Consider the following 19031-nt stretch of genomic DNA (forward strand, 5'->3'; position numbering starts at 1 on the left):
ATCAGGGGCTCTGGTGAACAAGTACTCTGGGACTTAGACTCCGTGCGCTGGGGACGCCTGATTAGTGGAGTGCTAGTGGTGTCGCCAGGCGGTCCCTTACACTTACTACTTTGCATGTGATCACTGATTGGCCAATCAGTGATCACATGATCGGGACCTCGTACAGAGGTCCCGTCCGACGATCGGTGTCTCACTGTGTCCGGAGGACACAGCGGGCACCGGATCACGGTGCTGTGCGCTCCCAGGGAGCGCGCACAAGCAGGGTGCGGGGAGGTCGTTTATAAACGGCCACCCGACCCTGCACTGCCACCGTCCGGCCGTTTATATGCAACAGCCGGTCGGGAAGTGGTTAAGGTGGATCCTTGTTTTGGTGCCCCATAACTGCCACTGTGAGGTTTCCATGCTGGATGGCTTAGTATCTATGATACCTGGATCATGACCCCCTGCTGGATGTAATACCACGTGGAGAGAGATGACATGCTGATCACCTGTTGTGCTGCTGGTTTGCCAGATGATCTCCTGATTCTTGCTTTTTCCAGATCCGGACAACCAGAAGTGGTCTGACAACTCAAAGGCGCATATATTTGCGCTATCTGGTTAGTGCATTATACACCCATTCACAGTCACGGGAGTGTGACGGACGCTACCACCAATATGTGACGATCCCATGATCGCTGTCACCAATATGTGACGAACGCGGCGTCAGACCCCAGCCCTTATCACCAAACTCGTGACCGAAGGACTAGCCAATCTTAAAACCGCGATGTCACGTGCGTAACAACACCACACTCAGCTGCACACTGCACAACGATTTTCCAGCTAATTGGACCACAATAGATGCACCAGCAGCCTGAATGCGATTGTTTCTGGGTCAGGTTAATTACACAATTAACCCTTCACACTGCCACCACCTCCTTTTTGTACAGAGAAAGAGGAAACTCGGCGATATCAGCTATAACACTATGATGGTTGAGATAATCGTCTGTATAAAACGGACACTGCAGGCCGGTTATACAGAGGGTTAAACAAACACAGTAGCGTCTCTTTTAGAGGCAGGAACTCGTAAATTGCAATTAAGAGCTATAGAAACAGTTCAACACTTTCAGAAGGAAAGATTTATTACTGAAAAGTCGGAAAGGGGTGCAATAAAAATATTTACAGAAAAAGATGTAACTAATATGTATATATAAATATACAGAGAACAACAGCACAGCAAAGAAATATCAGAGAGGTGAAAGGGTTAAGGTACTTGCCAAAGTCCTGGGTTAGCAGATCCAAGTTTCTGAGCGAAGGGGCACAGGTCTCCCCAGGTGGTACTGATGTTAAAATGGGAGACGTCTTCAACTTTGCTCTCTTAGGCCTGACAGCCCATTTTGAGTTCCCCAGCAGGGGGTGTCTCTGAATTCAAGGACCAATACCCAGTTTAGGGCATGGAGGTCTGGGCGGATACCTCAACTAAAGCCAAAATCTCTCCTAACTCATATTTTGGCCCATAACTTTCCATCTGCACCAGTGACATTCCACCCGCGTCCAGATTATTATGCAGACACGTCTGAGGATTGATTAGATATGAATTATGAAATTATACACTGAACGGTTCACGAGATCTACTTTTCAGCTTTCCTATGTATTCGAGACAAGGCGAGTGACCTACCAAAATGTTTGTCTCCTATTAGCCAATCTGACGATATGTCCAGTTTTTATGTAAGTCTCTCATATTCCAAGATATGAGACATAGGGGGAAAATGGATTTTAACAAAGGTTATCTGGTCGTGTTTCCTTGGAATGTTCTTGGAACTCCTGGGAAATCTTGCCTTATCTTATACGAGGTGTTACATTTTACAGGTTCTTTGGACAGTGAGGCCCCGGCTCCCTTGGGGGTCCTATAGCTCATAGCTCCCCTGCTGGCTCTGGCCTGTGACACTTTTAACACACACACAGGCTGCCATATGTCACTGTGCCTCTCAGAGAGGGAGGGAGGGAAGAATGAGGGAATAACATGGATACTCTTAACAAAATGGAGGCTGCGTCCTTCACTGTGTGTACGCTGGTTACAGGAAGTCACTGTTTTCACCATTATGTGATTATTTGACATTATTACTTTGCGTGATTTTATATCCAGTTTATTTTATGTCACTCATTGCACTTTAAACGTCACCATCATAGACGGTTTACACTTGCTATTTATTGAACGCTCCACAGCGTATCTATATGAATATTTTTCACATTATTGTCTATTTTTATCTACATTTTTTAATTTAGCGCTGAATTCTCTGACAGTTTTTGTTTCAAAGGTTGAGAGGTTGTACCTTTATGCTAGCTGCTCATTCTCTAATCAGATCCTAGCGCTCGTATACCGCCTTCTTTTTATCAGATAAAATTGTATAGCTTCATGAATAAAAAGTTGAGATTAGAAAATGTGAAACTCGTGATAATTCCACTGGTGTTTCAAAGGCAACAAATGGGTCGTGGTTACAATACATGAGCAACAGACAGATAATAATTACAATACATCGGCAACAAACATGCAATTATTATAGCAATATAACAGGGGCCTAGTCTTACCTTTTACTTCAGGTTTCCAGGAATTCTTTTCTCCTTTTAGCCACACATACTGTCAGTAGGAAGAGAATATACATCTCGTGCCCATGCCTCCTTTAGGGTCTCTCCTCTCTAATGCTGGCTCACCATTCTGGACATTGGCTAACGGTAGTAGTTGCATTTATATTAGTTCTCCAGTCAATCAGTGGTGGAGCCACAGGAATCACCTGTAGGCCCAGTAATCAAACACGCTATTTGGAGATTTCAACTCAAATCCAGAGAGCTCCTTGCTGCAGTGATGATATATGAAGCCTTCTCATCCCAAATTATTGGTCAACAATCCATATCCTTAAAATGCAGGCAAGAACATTGGCAAGTGCCCCCCTTAACCAAACACCAAGATAGGTTTTTTTTCCTGCAGTTTGCTGCCTGCCACCAAGATGTCAAGTTGCTCTTTTGCTAAGGATCCCCACTTATCTCTTTTCATCTGGCTGTCCAACTTTTACAATCCCAAACAGTAATTGGCACATGCATGCAACATTCACTTTTCTGATGCAATGGATTAGCCATATCTCAGTACAAAAGAGTAACTTTCATTGGCCTTCAGCTTGGCACTGACATGTCAAGTCATATGACAGCAGAAGGGGTTACATGTCACTGCCAGCTGTTCTCCAATTATATCAGTTCCCTATGTATTCTCTTTGAAGCTGATGTATGACAATAACACACAATTTCCCTGTCATCCATAGTGCCATTATGAGGTTTCCTTTTCATACTTTGTGAAGCATGAGCAAACCAGGTTCTGCTGCTTTTCACAGTGCAGTCATGTTGTGAGCATGCTTGCAGGATGGTGGAACCTAGGGATGACCTCATCAGTTTACTGCCACTTCTTTATTGTCCAATCAGCAGGCTGGGGGAGAAGAGGTAACTAAAACCACCATAGGTGGAGCGATCTTGTTTCCTTCTGTAATGCAATGTTGGATACAATAACTAAAAGCAAGTCATATACACACAATGACACACACACAGGTACATTTAATCAGCATTTACACCATTAATTATTCTAAGCATGTGAAAGACCCTCTACCAATTGAACCCCTGCCCTGGCACATCATAGCGTTCACTCAGCACTCCAAGAAATAACAGAATCCAACTGCAATATTCTTGCACTGTCAAAACCTCCACACTTATTATCACACGACACACAGGAGGATATATCTTATAGTCATCACTATCTGCATAATAACACACACCAATAATAATGCGAGCATTACAGCATGAAATAGACATCTCTTGACAGCATCACAGCATAGAATTATTACATTATCAAAGTTCTGGGAAGATGGGAAGGAACAGACCCCATCAGAACCATAATGCACAGGGGGTTGCGGCCAATTGATGAGCAAATATAGCCTTGGCAAGAGTCCCAGCGTCAGAGCTTCCTTGTCTGCATAGGAAGGCTGCTTCCGATCAATCCTGCTTAAGCTCCCTGTTTTTAAACGCTTTTTCTGACAGCTTGTGACAGTATGTTAAAAAAAACAAACACATAAATAATAATATAAAAAATAAAATAAAAATGTAGTTAAAAATTTAGAAAAATTATAATTTTTGGTTATAAACTAATTTGGGTTATTTTTTTTTACTAAAAAGATAGCTGAATACATTTTAGCCAAGATTTATAAAGAAAGATTATTTATTTGCAAAATTGTATAAGAAATACAGTTTTTTTTCAAAATGTTTGGACTTTTTCATTTATATAGCAAAAAAATAAAAATCCCAGTGGTGAATATATACCACCAAAAGAAAGTTTTATCTGTCTCAAAAAAATGCTAAAAAATTCATATGGGTACAGTGTTGCATGATCGCGCAATTGTCATTCAAAGTGTGACAACGTTGAAAGCTAAAAAATTGGCCTGGACTGGAAGGGGGTGAAAGTGTCCAGACTTGAAGTGGTGAAAGAAACAATAATCTTCTCAGCCTTATGATGGTTTTGAAGTCTGGTAGCTTATTAAAGGGGAAAATGAAGGACTGGTTCTAAGGACTAAACTAACTAGTCCCAACATACAGAAAAGCTGGATGATACCATTAACAAATATAGAAATAACAAATTGTAGTTATAAGAATTACCACTAAGATATAAATACATACAGAATGAAATTCAATGGAATGGATACACGATAAGATTTTCCAGAATAATGTGAAAAAAAAGTATTCTGATTAGGAGCAAGGATTGCTACAGATAATAAAACATTTTGCCTTTTCTTTTTACCTTTCTAAAAGGAACCTAAGAATGTCCATTGTTTCATTAATGAATACATTTTTCTTTGGCACAGTTAAAGGCGAACTTCTAGCAGATATAACACCATCGCTTAATGTGGTTGTGTATTCTTTAACCTCCCTAGCGGTCTGATTATGTCCATATTTCTGTGGTCAAAGTGGTACATTTTTTTGCATGGAAATATGTATTTTTTTTATTGTAGACCTGTAATTTTTTGGAATAACTCACTGAAATCTGTCCGAACAAGAGTTTAGTAAACATCCCGGGTATGATATATATATATATATATATATATATATATATATATACAGTTGTGTTCAAAATAATAGCAGTCAGACATCACTAACCGAATCAATCACTGTTTTTGGTAGAAATGATATTTCTACATGGCAAATAATTTACTAGCAGGTGTAGTAGAGTAATAGAAATCCAACAGACCCAACAGTCATGACATGCATGCTGCTGATTCTGTGTCATTGAATCACTCATTGAAAGGGGCATGTTCAAAATAATAGCAGTGTGGAGTTCTATTAGTGAGGTCATTCATTCTGTGAAAAACAGGTGGCAATTATTGCCCTTATTTAAGGAAGGAAGGCAGCAAATGTTGTACATGCTGGTTACAGTGCATTTCTCTCTGAAATTCTGAGGAAAATGGGTCGTTCCAGGCATTGTTCAGAAGAACAGCGTACCTTGATTAAAAAGTTGATTGGAGAGGGGAAAACATATAAAGAAGTGCAGAAAATGATAGGCTGCTCAGCTAAAATGATCGCAAATGCTTTAAAATGGCAACCAAAACCTGAAAGATGTGAAAGAAAGCGAAAAACTTCCATTCGAATGGATAGAAGAATAGTCAAAATGGCAAGGACTCAGCCAACAATCAGCTCCAGGAAGATGAAAGAAGGTGTAAAGTTCCCTGTGAGTACTGTTACAATTAGAAGACACCTATGTGAAGCCAAGCTATCTGCAAGAAGCCCCCGCAAAGTCCCACTGTTGGAGAAAAGATGTGCTGAAGAGGTTACAATTTGCCAAAGAGCACATTGACTGGCCTAAAGAGAAATGGCGCAACATTTTGTGGACTGATGAAAGTAAGATTGTTCTTTTTGGGTCTAGTGGCCGGAGACAGTTTGTCAGACGACCCCCAAACCCTGAATTCAAGCCACAGTACACTGTGAAGACAGTGAAGCATGGTGGTGCAAGCATCATGATATGGGGATGTTTCTCATACTACGGTGTTGGGCCTATTTATCGCATACCAGGGATTATGGATCAGTTTGAATACATCAGAGTACTTGAAGAGGTCATGCTGCCTTATGCTGAAGAGGAAATGCCCTTGAAATGGGTGTTCCAACAATACAACGACCCCAAACACACCAGTAAACGTGCAACATCTTGGTTCCAGACCAACAAGATTGACGTTATGGAGTGACCAGCCCAATCCCCGGATCTTAATCCAACAGAAAACTTGTGGGGTGACATCAAAAATGCAGTTTGAGGCAAAACCAAGAAATAGAGAAGAACTGTGGAATGTAGTCCAATCATCCTGGGCTGGAATACCTGATCACAGGGGCCAGAAGTTGGGTGACTCCATGCAACACAGATGTACAGCAGTTCTCAGAAACAGTGCGACTACAACCAAATATTCATTAAGTGATTCAAAGATAAGCAAAATCTTCAAACATTTTTCAGTTTATATAGTGAATGTTTGAGTTTGTAAAGAAGAATACAAACACTGCTATTTTTTTGAACCGTCTAATATTCACTTTTCTTCAATGTTTTTAGAGGAACAACACAAATTTGATATTTTTCTTCATGTTTTGATTTGGAATAGAATGTGTAGTGTTCCCAATGCATTTGTGTGGATGGAAATAAAAGCTATTAGAAGGATTTTGAGCTTTAGTCACTTTTTTCAACACACTGCTATTATTTTGAACACAACTGTATATACACACACACACACAGTTAGGTCCATATATATTTGGACACAGGCACAATTTTCATACTTTTGGCTCTGTATGCCACCAGAATAAATAAAAATGAAACAATCCAAATGAATTTGAAGTGCAGACTTTCAGCTTTAATTCAAGGAGTTCAACATAAATATAGAGTACAAATTTTAGGAACTGCCACTATTTTTATACACAGTCCCTCCATTTTCAGCTGTCTTCAGTTGTTCTTTGTTTGTGGGTCTTTCTGCCTTTTAGTTTTGCCTTCAGCAAGTGAAATGCATCAATTGGGTTGAGATCAGGTGACTGACTCGGCCATTGCAGAATATTCCACTTCTTTTCCTTCAAAAGCTCCTGGGTTGCTTATGCAGTGCATTTTGGATCATTGTCCACCTGTACTGTGAAGCGCAGTCCACATTTGGCTGAATCTGGGCTGACAGCATATCTCTAACACTGCAGAATTCATCCGGCTGCTTCTGTCTTCTGTTACATCATTAATAAACACCAATGACCCAGTGCCACTGGAAGCCATGCATGCCCATGTTTTACAGATGACGTTGTGTGCTTTGGATCATGAGCTGTTCCAAGCCTTCTCCACGCGTTTTTCTTCCCGTTGTTCTGGTACAGATTAATCTTAGATTCATCTGTCCAAAGAATGCTTTTCCAGAACTGGTCTGGCTTTTTTAGATGTTTCTTGGCAAAGTCTAATCTGGCTTTTCTATTCTTCAGGCTTATGAATGGTTTGCACCTTGTGGTGAACCCTCTGTATTTGCTCTCGTGAAGTCTTCTCTTGATTGTAGACTTTGACAATGATACGCCCACCTCCTGGAGAGTGTCCTTCACTTGTCTGGATGTTGTGAATGGGTTTTTTTTTACCATAGAGAGGATCCTGCGATCATCCACCACTGTTGTCCTCCATGGACGTCCATGCCTTTTTATGTTCCTGAGCTCACCAGTGCATTCTTCTTTCCTCAGAATGTACCAAACTGTTGATGTGGCCACTCCTAATGTTGCTGCTATCTCTCTGATGGATTTGTTTAGTTTTTGAAACCTGTTTCACTTGCATGGACAGCTCCTTTTGAACGCATGGTGTAGGTTCACAGCAGTAGATTTCAATTTCAAGTGCCACACTTAGAATCAACTCCAGACCTTTTACCTGCTTAATTGATGAAGAAATAATGAAGGTATAGCCCACACCTGGCCATGAATGAGCTTTTTATTCAATTGTCCAATTACTTTTGGTCCCTTGAAAAAGTTACTCTTAAGCTCTAATTACTAAACCCTTCCTCCAATTTGGATGTACATACCCTCAAATTAAACCTGAGAGTGTGCACTTTCAGCCCATATCCATTATAGAACTAGAGCTTGAATATGTTTTGGTAAATACCTGAAAAAAACAAATTGTGCCTCTGTCCAAATATATATATGGACCTAACTGTGTGTGTATGTATATGTGTGTATATATATATATATATATATATATATATATATATATATATATGTGTATAGAGAGAGAGAGAGAGAGAGAGCGAGCTATATATGTTTGCCTTAAAGTGTTACTAAGTGTACAACAGTAAAATAAGTCTGTATTTGCAGTAAAACATGCTTGTTTTACTCATTGTGGAACCTAAGGGGTTAATCCTCTGCGTGTGTAAAAAGGCTGTATCATCCTGTCTTCTCTGGTCATCCCTTCTTCTACTGTCCCCAATCCATCTGCTGATAGTACAGAGCTCTAGGAGTCACTCTGCACGTGTTCAAGTTTAGTGTGTATTGCTAGAGTTTTTTTGTTTTTTTGGGGGGAGGGTGCATGCGATCAGCACAGCACAGGACCAATCAGTGCTGTCCAGATGGAGGGTCAGGGGTTATTCAACCTTATAGGACAATCAGGGGAGAATGAAAACTCCTTCTACAAGCTTTAACCAGTGCTCGGCTGGACACTGATAGAAGTCACAAGACTGCTATATACTGCTGATGAGAAAAGGTATATAGCAGTTTATATTTACTAAAATAATTGCATTTCCAAGTTTTGTGTACTGTGGGAGACCAGATATAGTGAATTCAGGGTCCGGGGAGACCAGATATAGTGAATGCAAGGTCCAGGGAGACCAGATATAGTGAATGCAAGGTCCGGGGAGAACAAATATAGTGAATGCAGGGTCCGGGGAGACCAGATATAGTGAATGCAGGGTCCAGGTAGACCAGATATAGTGAATACAGGGTCCGGGGAGACCAGATATAGTGAATGCAGGGTCCGGGGAGACCAGATATAGTGAATGCAGGGTCCGGGGAGACCAGATATAGTGAATGCAGGGTCTGGGGAGACCAGATATAGTAAATGAAGGGTCATGGGTTTAATAACACTTTACACTGTTTTCCAGAGCTTTACCAGACATTAACCTTTGTTACTAAATGTCATTCAGGTGTGCAAAAGTGGAGTTGGAGTCATAGGTGTGAGCAAAGGAGCTGAGATGGCTCTAGCCATGGCGTCTTATTTCCCACAGATTGCCGCTGCAGTCTGCATCAATGGTCCCACGGTGATTACCGGCAACGCTGTCAGTTACGGGGATCTTATCCTGCCTGGAATTCCCTACCAAACAGAGAGAATGCTTTTTACACCCTCTGAAGCTTATGAAATGTCTCGATTATATGGAGACCCAACAAAACCAGAAAACCAGGCCTGTGTACTTCCATTGGAAAAGGCCAAAGGTCCCATCCTCTTCCTGGTGGGAGAAAAGGATCAGAACCATGACAGCTTACATTTTGCCAGGATGTCATTAGCCAGAGCGAAAAAGTGTGGCAAGATGGACGTGTACATGAAGAGTTATCCCGGAGCTGGACACCTCATAGAACCTCCATGTTCTCCTTTCTGTCCTGCATCAAAATTATCTTCAACACAGATTTCAATAATGTGGGGAGGGGAGCTTGTCCCGCACTGCCAGGCTCAGGAAATCAGCTGGCCAATAATACAGGACTTCTTGCGTAGAAATATTCCACGCTCTAAAAAAAATAAATTGTAAGAAATGATTGGTCACAAAAATAAAAAAAAAACCTAAAATACAAACTTTACATGTCTTTATACTTTCCACACAGGGATTGATCGGCAGCTTGGGGCGAAGAGTCCAGCTGAAATGTGATGCTAGTCATGTATGTGCTGTAGCTTAATGAATAAATGGTATTGGTGATTTCAGTTGCGTGTCTTCGCCACCAGAAGTTCAAAAAAATGGCTGTGAGTGAGGACATATTTTTAACACAAAAACTCTGTTACATGTTTTCAGGATGGTCATGAATATTTTTATGTTGGAAAATTGGAGGGTTTAATACTACTTTAATAGAAATTCATACTTTCTTTTACCAATTTTCTTCTTATATATGTGTAGCGCTACCTCCTTGAGAGCCACTAAGTTTTAGGTCCCCCTATTTCCTTCAGAGGCAACACACATTTTCCAACTTTCTTTAGGGTCAGTAACCAGTCCATAGATTTGTTTTTGTTGTTTTATTTAGGGGAAACAACTTGGACATGGTTTAGGGGTATATGGGATGCCCAACTTGACTACTAGAACACAGACTTTGAGGACAACTTCCTATATTATGTGTACAAAAAGGATAGATCCTGGACTCTACTCCCTCCAGAGTGGCCTCAGTCTCTTAACAGATCAGTTACCATGTCTCTTTAAGGAGCAATAAGTCCCCTTGGATGAATCTCTTCAGACCCCAGGTAGAAACTACCCACCTACTTGGCTGCCTCAAGGAGTATCCCAGAAGAAGGGATTCCAGAACAGTCCTTAGCACTGTCCCAGGGAGAACTTGCTGGGTATTGCACCTGGCAGACCTCTCCTTTGTAGGCCCTGGGCGTATAGAGGTACTTGCACTCCCTCTTTCAGCTTCCTTTCTTCCTCCTTCCTCCAGCCTTCAGGCAGAGCCCCCCCTTCCCCAGGGTTCTCTCCCAGGCTACATGACAGCAACTCAGCAATCCATCTTCCACCCCACTCCCCTGCTGGCTAGGCTCTTTCATATTTAAGGACTGACCTAGCCACCTTGCTAGGCCTCCTGCCTGGGGATTGGCCAGATTCCATTACGTATGCAGATCCTGTCTCCTTACCTCCACCCACTGGTTTCTAGAAGTTTCCATGAATCCTCCAGAACCAGGGGAAAGCGATAGAGGCCTGGTCTGCAAAGTCTTCCAGCCTGACCTCCCACTGAACCCACAATAAATTCAGACTCACACAACCACTATGATTCAGCAATAAATTTACCCCACGTTACCTAACACTAGAGGTGCTACTGTCAGGGATCCCGGGTCCTCGGCGGTGCGCGCATGCGCAGACTGCCGATCCGTCCCAGCCGGCGAGCGCCGAATCCTCGGCGATCGCGGCGGCGGCCGCGCATGCGCAGTAGCGATCGCGGCCGCACCAATGGGAGAACAGGGCGCTCTATTTAAAGCTGCCCTGTGCATCTCCAGGTTGCCGCAAGGTCTTGTTCCAGTCCTGTAAGTACGCTTCCTAGTTGCCAAACTCTGCCTGTTCTGACTTATGCTTACCTTCTCCTGCTCTGACCCCGGCTCGTCCCTGACCATCCTTCTGCCTGACCCTCGGTACCTCGTTGCCCGCTACCTGTTGAACCTGGCTTGTGACCCCGACTATTCTCCGCTTACTCCCCCTGTACCACGCTGCCCGCACAATTCCGACCCGGCTAGTCTGACCTCGTCCACTCCTGACAGTTGCCCATCCATCCCGCTCGGATCGGGATCTGTCATCCCATCCATCCCGCTCGGATCAGGATCTGTCATCCCCTTCACAGCAGGCTCAACCCGGGCACATACCCCCAGCGGGACCCCTCTGCCGCCGCCGGGGGTGCCCAGGAACGCGACCTGGTTTCAGTCTTGCACCAAGTCCATCCCCACCATCAGGGGCCCTGGTGAAAAGGCAGACTGGGACTTAGACTCCGCGCCCTGGGAAACCCCGTGCCGTGGACCACTAGAGATCCCGTTGGGTGAAGCCTGACAGTACCTTGCGGCCATGACTGAGCCTGGAAGGGGAACTTCCCCTCTGGACGACATCTGCCAACGGATGGAGACCCTTACACTGGGAATTAGGGGCCTACAGGAGGGTTATACGGAATTGGAGAGTCGCATGCAGACTTTAGCTACCTCTACCAGGGGGCCTGGGGAACCCGCACCAGAACCCCGTGTCCCCACACCGGAACGTTTTTCTGGAGACCAAGGGAGATTCAGGGCCTTTCGTAACTCCTGTCAGTTATACTTTGACCTCCAGCCCCGGACCTTTTCCTCCGAATCGGTGAGGGTAGGGTTCATTATTTCCCTACTACAGGGAGGACCCCAGGACTGGGCCCACCGGCTCCGAGAGAATCGAGACCCCCTGTTAAAGTCGGTAACGGTATTTTTTGAGGCTATGGCCCTCTTGTATGACGACCCCCTGCGCACCGCAACGGCCGAGAGGGCCCTATATACGCTCAGGCAGGGTCACCGGACAGTGGAGGAGTATGCCGCCGACTTCAGGCGTTGGCGTAGTGACTGCCAATGGAACGAGGCGGCTCTGCACCACCAGTTCCGCGTAGGGTTAGCTGAATCCCTGAAGGACGAATTGGCCCGAATAGACATACCTAGCACTTTGGAGGCCTTAATAGCTTTGACTATACAAATTGACCGCCGGTTGCGGGAGCGCAGGCAGGAAAGGTGCAACCAAGGACGAGGCCCAACGGGAACACCTCCTCAGGCTTCAACCCTGTTCCTGCCGGCAAGTCAGAATCAGGATGCTATGGATACACCCGAGACCGGTCCATCGGGAAGAATCCGGCCGACACTAACACCCGAGGAACGCCAGAGGCGTCTTACCTACCATCTCTGCCTCTACTGTGGGGGAGCAGGCCATATGGTATGTACCTGTCCAGCCAAGAGGGGTAAGTGCTCCGCTATTTTCTCTACGGTATCTTCTAACAGTGTGGGCAACACTAGTTACCTAGCGGTACCTGTGTCACTTCAGCTACCAGGGAGAACAGTAGTGACCACGGCTATTGTGGATTCTGGGGCGTGTAGTTGCTTCATAGATTTAGACTTTGCAGTTCAGCAACAAATTCCTCTACAAACCAAGGAGGTGGGATTGAATATTTTTCTAGCAGATGGGTCACGCATTAAGTCAGGGGTGGTGGACCACGAGACCCCACCTATCCGTACTACCGTATCGACCCATCACGAGGAACTCCTTCGGTTGGACGCCATAGCATCTCCATTATTTCCCATTATTTTGGGGCTCCCGTGGTTACGTGCCCATAATCCCCAGGTGGACTGGAAAGCGGGTTCTATCCAGTTCCTCTCCACATACTGCCAGCAGCACTGCCTCCCTAAGATCTCCCCGATACCGCCGACCGTGTTGTGTCTAGAGACAGATGCGGAGCTGGCGCGAGTCATTCCTTCAGTCTACCATAATTTTCTGGATGTGTTTAGCAAGCGGGGGGCGGACTCTCTCCCCCCGCACCGAGCTTATGACTGCCCAATTGATCTCCTCCCAGGGTCGGAAATCCCATTTGGGCGGATATTCCCCTTGTCCGAACGGGAGTTAGGGGTGCTAAAGGAATATATAGATGAAAACCTCCATAAGGGGTTTATTAGACCCTCCACGTCGCCAGCCGGGGCGGGCATTTTCTTTGTGGAGAAAAAGGACAAGTCCCTCCGGCCCTGCGTAGATTACCGGGACTTGAATAAGGTCACAGTAAAAAACCGTTACCCGCTACCACTGGTCCCCGAACTTTTTCAGAGGCTGAAGTCTGCATCTGTCTTCACTAAACTAGACTTGAGAGGTGCCTATAATTTAGTCCGTATCAGAGAGGGGGACGAGTGGAAGACAGCATTCCGTACCAGATTCGGGCACTATGAATATTTGGTTATGCCCTTCGGCCTATGCAACGCCCCTGCCACCTTCCAGCATTTCATAAACGATGTGTTCAGGGACTACCTAGATATCTTCGTCATCGTATACCTAGACGATATCCTTGTTTTTTCCCCAACCTTGGAGGACCATAGAGGTCACGTGAGGCGCGTGTTGGAACGGCTCCGCCAACACAGCTTATATGCCAAGGCAGACAAATGCTGCTTTGAACAAAGTAGTATTTCGTTTCTGGGTCTAACCATCTCTCCCACGGGAATAGCCATGGATCCCCAAAAGGTTTCGGCCATTTTAGATTGGCCAGCGCCCACCGACAAGAAAGCGGTCCAACGTTTCATCGGCTTTGCTAACTTTTACAGAAAGTTCATTAAGAACTTTTCAGGCCTAGTGTCCCCGATCACCCAGCTGACCAGGCAGGGGGTTCGCTTCCAATGGACACCTGAGGCACAGAGGGCTTTCGAAGCCTTAAAGGAGTTGTTTACGGCAGCTCCTATTTTGAGCCACCCTGATTCGTCCTTGCCATATGTCTTGGAGGTGGACGCATCCGAGAATGCGGTCGGGGCGATCCTGTCCCAGAGGAAGGGCATCAAAGAGCTCATGCACCCGGTGGCTTTCTTCTCCAGGAAACTAACTCCTGCGGAAAGGAATTATGATATCGGGGATCGGGAGCTCTTGGCAATCAAGGTGGCACTAGAGGAATGGAGATACTTGTTAGAGGGAGCGGTACACCCAATATTGATTTTTACGGATCATAAAAACTTAGAATATCTGAGGACAGCTAAACGTTTGAGGCCACGTCAAGCCAGGTGGGCGCTGTTCTTTTCACGGTTCTTTTTCCACATAACCTATAGGCCAGGGTCTAAGAACACAAAACCAGACGCACTCTCCCGCATGTTTGGGGATCCCGAGGAGAATCCCAGGCCAGACACTATCCTGACCCCAAGGAATTTCCTAGCCCTCCAATCGGAGCTCCATTCGCAACTGCAGACCGCGTCCGTAGGGATGCAAGGCCCACCCGGTGTCCCCTTATTAAATAGGGAAGGACTTTTCTGGAAGGAGGATCTGATTGTGGTCCCTGAGGAGGCCCGTACCTTGGTATTAGGATACTGCCACGATCACCCGCTGGCCGGGCACTTTGGGGTACGTAAGACCTTGGAACTGCTGCAGCGTACTTTCTGGTGGCCTAATATGGCCAGAGAGTGCGAAACCTACATAAAGACTTGTCCCGTTTGTCAGAGAAACAAACCCACCAGGAACAAAGCTTGGGGTCTCTTGCGCCCATTACCCATACCCGACAGGCCATGGACCATGATTTCCATTGATTTTATCGTGGAACTTCCACCCTCTCAGGACCACACTGCAATCTTCGTGATTGTCGACCGCCTGTCCAAAATGGCCCATTTTGTACCTCTAAAGGACACACCTACGGCCCTTGAGACAGCACGGGTATTTATTAAGGAAGTGGTAAGACTCCACGGAATTCCCAGGGATATTGTATCTGACAGAGGGGTTCAGTTTACGTCCAGGTTCTGGAGAGCTCTATGCGAAACCCTGGGTATTAAGTTATCGTTCTCTTCAGCCTATCACCCACAGACCAATGGCCAGACGGAGCGTACAAACCAGACCCTAGAGCAGTACCTCAGGTGCTATACCACCTTCCTCCAAGATGACTGGGTTACTCTCCTGCCGCTTGCGGAGTTCGCATATAACAATGCAAGCCACTCTGCGACTAAACAGTCCCCGTTTTTCGCGAACTACGGGTTCCACCCTGTTTTCCTGCCTGATCTAATCCCGGAGGTCGCAGTCCCAGCCACGCAGGATATGCTGACCTTTCTGTCGGCCAATAGCAAGGTATTGCAGGAAGCAATGGCAAGGGCCCAGAATGACAATAAGAGGGCATTTGATAGGAAAAGAAGGGGGGAATTGAGTTTGCGGCCGGAGGACCAGGTTTGGCTGTCCACCGCGAATTTAAAAATGTCCTGCCCTTCAAAGAAATTGGCTCCCAAATTTTTGGGGCCTTTTCGGGTCAAACGTAGGATCAACGAAGTGGCATATGAACTGGCACTGCCCGAGTCTATGAAGGTTCATCCGGTCTTCCATGTGTCCCTGTTGAAACCAGCAACTCCAGATCCCTTCCCGGATCGAGGGTCTAAACCACCGAAGGCGGTAAACGTGGATGGGGAGGAGGAATTTGAAGTTGAAGCTATCTTAGAGTGTAGGAAGAGGGGAGGCCAAACTCAGTTTCTGGTCAAATGGAAAGGATATGGGGCGGAGGAAAATTCATGGGAGCCGGCCCAAAATGTGCACGCCCCAAGGCTTGTGCGGGAATTTTTTCGGAACCAGCCGTTGCGTAGGGGTCGGTTGGGCATCCGGAGGCTGCCCGTAGGGGGGGGGCAATGTCAGGGATCCCGGGTCCTCGGCGGTGCGCGCATGCGCAGACTGCCGATCCGTCCCAGCCGGCGAGCGCCGAATCCTCGCAGTAGCGATCGCGGCCGCACCAATGGGAGAACAGGGCGCTCTATTTAAAGCTGCCCTGTGCATCTCCAGGTTGCCGCAAGGTCTTGTTCCAGTCCTGTAAGTACGCTTCCTAGTTGCCAAACTCTTCCTGTTCTGACTTATGCTTACCTTCTCCTGCTCTGACCCCGGCTCGTCCCTGACCATCCTTCTGCCTGACCCTCGGTACCTCGTTGCCCGCTACCTGTTGAACCTGGCTTGTGACCCCGACTATTCTCCGCTTACTCCCCCTGTACCACGCTGCCCGCACAATTCCGACCCGGCTAGTCTGACCTCGGCCACTCCTGACAGTTGCCCATCCATCCCGCTCGGATCGGGATCTGTCATCCCATCCATCCCGCTCGGATCAGGATCTGTCATCCCCTTCACAGCAGGCTCAACCCGGGCACATACCCCCAGCGGGACCCCTCTGCCGCCGCCGGGGGTGCCCAGGAACGCGACCTGGTTTCAGTCTTGCACCAAGTCCATCCCCACCATCAGGGGCCCTGGTGAAAAGGCAGACTGGGACTTAGACTCCGCGCCCTGGGAAACCCCGTGCCGTGGACCACTAGAGATCCCGTTGGGTGAAGCCTGACAGCTACATATCTACTGTATATATGCAGATTTTATATAGTTGTAGCACTCATTCCTGCAGGGGCTGCTGAATAAATGCCCAGGGTTCTTTTCCCAGTAGTTGCCCCACAGCCAGGCACACAGTCACAATCACTTCAATGGCTCAATCAACAGTCTAGGGCAGGCATCACTAAATGGCGGACCATGGTCCGAATAAGGACCGGGTGCCAGTCCTGTCCAAACTGCGGCCCCACCACTTAGCACCCTGAATGGACTCTTCTCCTCCTCTCGCCGCTGCAGCTGTTAGAGGTCGGGAGGAATGGCAGGGTGGTCTCCTATTCTGTATATACTCGCTTGCTACCGCCGTAGTCGCTGCTGCTGTTGAAGTCACAACAGGGAAGAGGGTGGGAGGAATGGAAGGAAGGACTTCTCTTCTGAATATACCAGCTTGCTGCCACAGCCGCTGAACCCCAAAGAGGGCGGGAGGCACTGCAGGTCTACAGGGGGAGCGAAGGAGGGGAGCCAACCTTTCATATGAACAAGCTGGTCACTCGCTTTTTAACAAGAAGAGTTGGGCAGCTCATGCCCTCAATGGAGACCTTTGTGCCTCCTGCCCTCCTCCCTGCTCTGAGTTCTGAGCGGCGATAAGTCACTACATTCAGAAGAGGAGTCCTTCCTTCCATCCCTCCTGCCCTCTTCCCTGCTGTGACTTCAACAGCAATGGTGAAGATGGCGGCAACAAGCGAGTACATGCAGAACAGGAGTCCACCCTGCCATTTCTCCTGCCCCTCCTCAATGCTGAGTTAAGGTAGGGGGAAGATTATGGGGAGGGAGGGAGTTGTGATGTCAGAGGGGGAATCTGGAACATGCGGGGGGGCTGTAAGAGGGGGAATCTGGAACATGCGGGGGGGCTGTGAGAGGGGGAATGGTGATATGGGGGGCTGTGAGATGGGGAACCTGTGATATGGGGGGCTGTTAAAGGGGGGAGCTGTGATATGGAGTGATGTGAAGTGAGAGGGGGGAGCTGTGATATGGCGGGCTCATTCATAATGCCTCTGCTTCCTTTACCAGTGATCTGTGATTGGCCCACAGCTATTACATGGTAGCTGGGCCAATCACAGCACCCTGTACCACTGTAGCTGTAGCCAATCACAGATCACTATTAATTACACTGTCATGAAACTCATTCATAATAGTTCAAGGCATTGCGGTTACAACGATCACCATTTTAACAGCAAATAGCAATATGAAAACTACTCTGATGAAAGTATGTAAAAAAGAATAGTAAAAAAAATTTTAAAAAATCTTAAAGAAAATCTAGAGCAAAAAAAATTTTTTTTTTTTTTTTTTTTTTACATATTGTTAACATACTGTCACCAGTCAGTATCCCTCATTGCCATGCCACGCCAGTCATATTATGATGCCGTACTGCACTGGTGACAGTATGCAAAAAAAAAAAATGGGAAAAAAACCTACATTTTATTTAATTTTACAAAAAAAAAGTTACAAAAAAAATTACATCTTCCAAAAACATGCCATGTCTCTTAATAAATACTTCACACACTGTCTACTTTCCAAAAAGGGATAAAAAAGAACACCATCCCAACTGTCAAACATGGTGGTGGAAACATTCTGCTTTGGGGGTGTTTTCCTGCTAAGGGGACAGGACAACAGCACTGCATCAAAGGGACAATGGACGGGGCAATGTACCGTCAAATCTTGAGTGAGAACCTTCTTCCCTCAGCCAGGGTATTGAAAATGGGTCGTGGATGGGTGTTCCAGCATGACAATGACCCAAAACACACGGCCAAAGTAACAAAGGAGTGGCTCAAAAAGAAGCACATTAAGGTCCTGGAGTGGTCTAGCCAGTCTCCAGACCTTAATCTGATTGAAAATCTGTGAAGGGAGCTGAAAGTTCGAGTTGCCAAATGTCAGCCACCAAACCTTATTGACTTGGAGAGGATCTGCCAAGAGGAGTGGGCCAAAATCCCTCCTGAGATGTGTGCAAACCTGGTGGCCAACTACAGGAAACTTCTGACCTCTGTGACTGCCAACAAGGGATTTGCCACCAAGTACCAAGTCATGTTTTGTGAAGGGGATTAAATACTTATTTCCCTCATGAACATGCAAATCAGTGCATTATTTGTTAGACATGCATTTCTTTAGAATTTTTTTGTTGCTATTCTGTCTCTCAGTGTTACAATACACCGAACATTCGATTTTTAGACTGATCATTTCTTTGTGAATGGGCAAACATTCAAAATCAGCAGGGGATCAAATACTTATTTCCTTCACTGTATGGGG

The 19031-nt window shown here is 46.1% G+C and overlaps 1 protein-coding gene across 1 annotated transcript in view; it reads left to right on the forward strand.

Moving 5' to 3' along the window:
- Window positions 1-9823, forward strand: part of LOC149459128 (acyl-coenzyme A amino acid N-acyltransferase 1-like) — a 46531-nt gene extending 36708 nt beyond the window's left edge. The window contains exon 4 of the mRNA XM_089681597.1: window positions 9183-9823. Coding sequence (XP_089537723.1) covers window positions 9183-9779 — 597 coding nt within the window. The 3' untranslated portion in view covers window positions 9780-9823. The remainder of the gene's footprint in view (window positions 1-9182) is intronic.
- The last annotated feature ends 9208 nt before the right edge of the window (window positions 9824-19031 follow it).

This window comes from Staurois parvus, unplaced genomic scaffold (assembly GCF_062004578.1).
Source record: "Staurois parvus isolate SC_StPar_1 unplaced genomic scaffold, SC_StPar_1.0 ptg000272l, whole genome shotgun sequence".
Lineage (NCBI taxonomy): Eukaryota > Metazoa > Chordata > Amphibia > Anura > Ranidae > Staurois > Staurois parvus.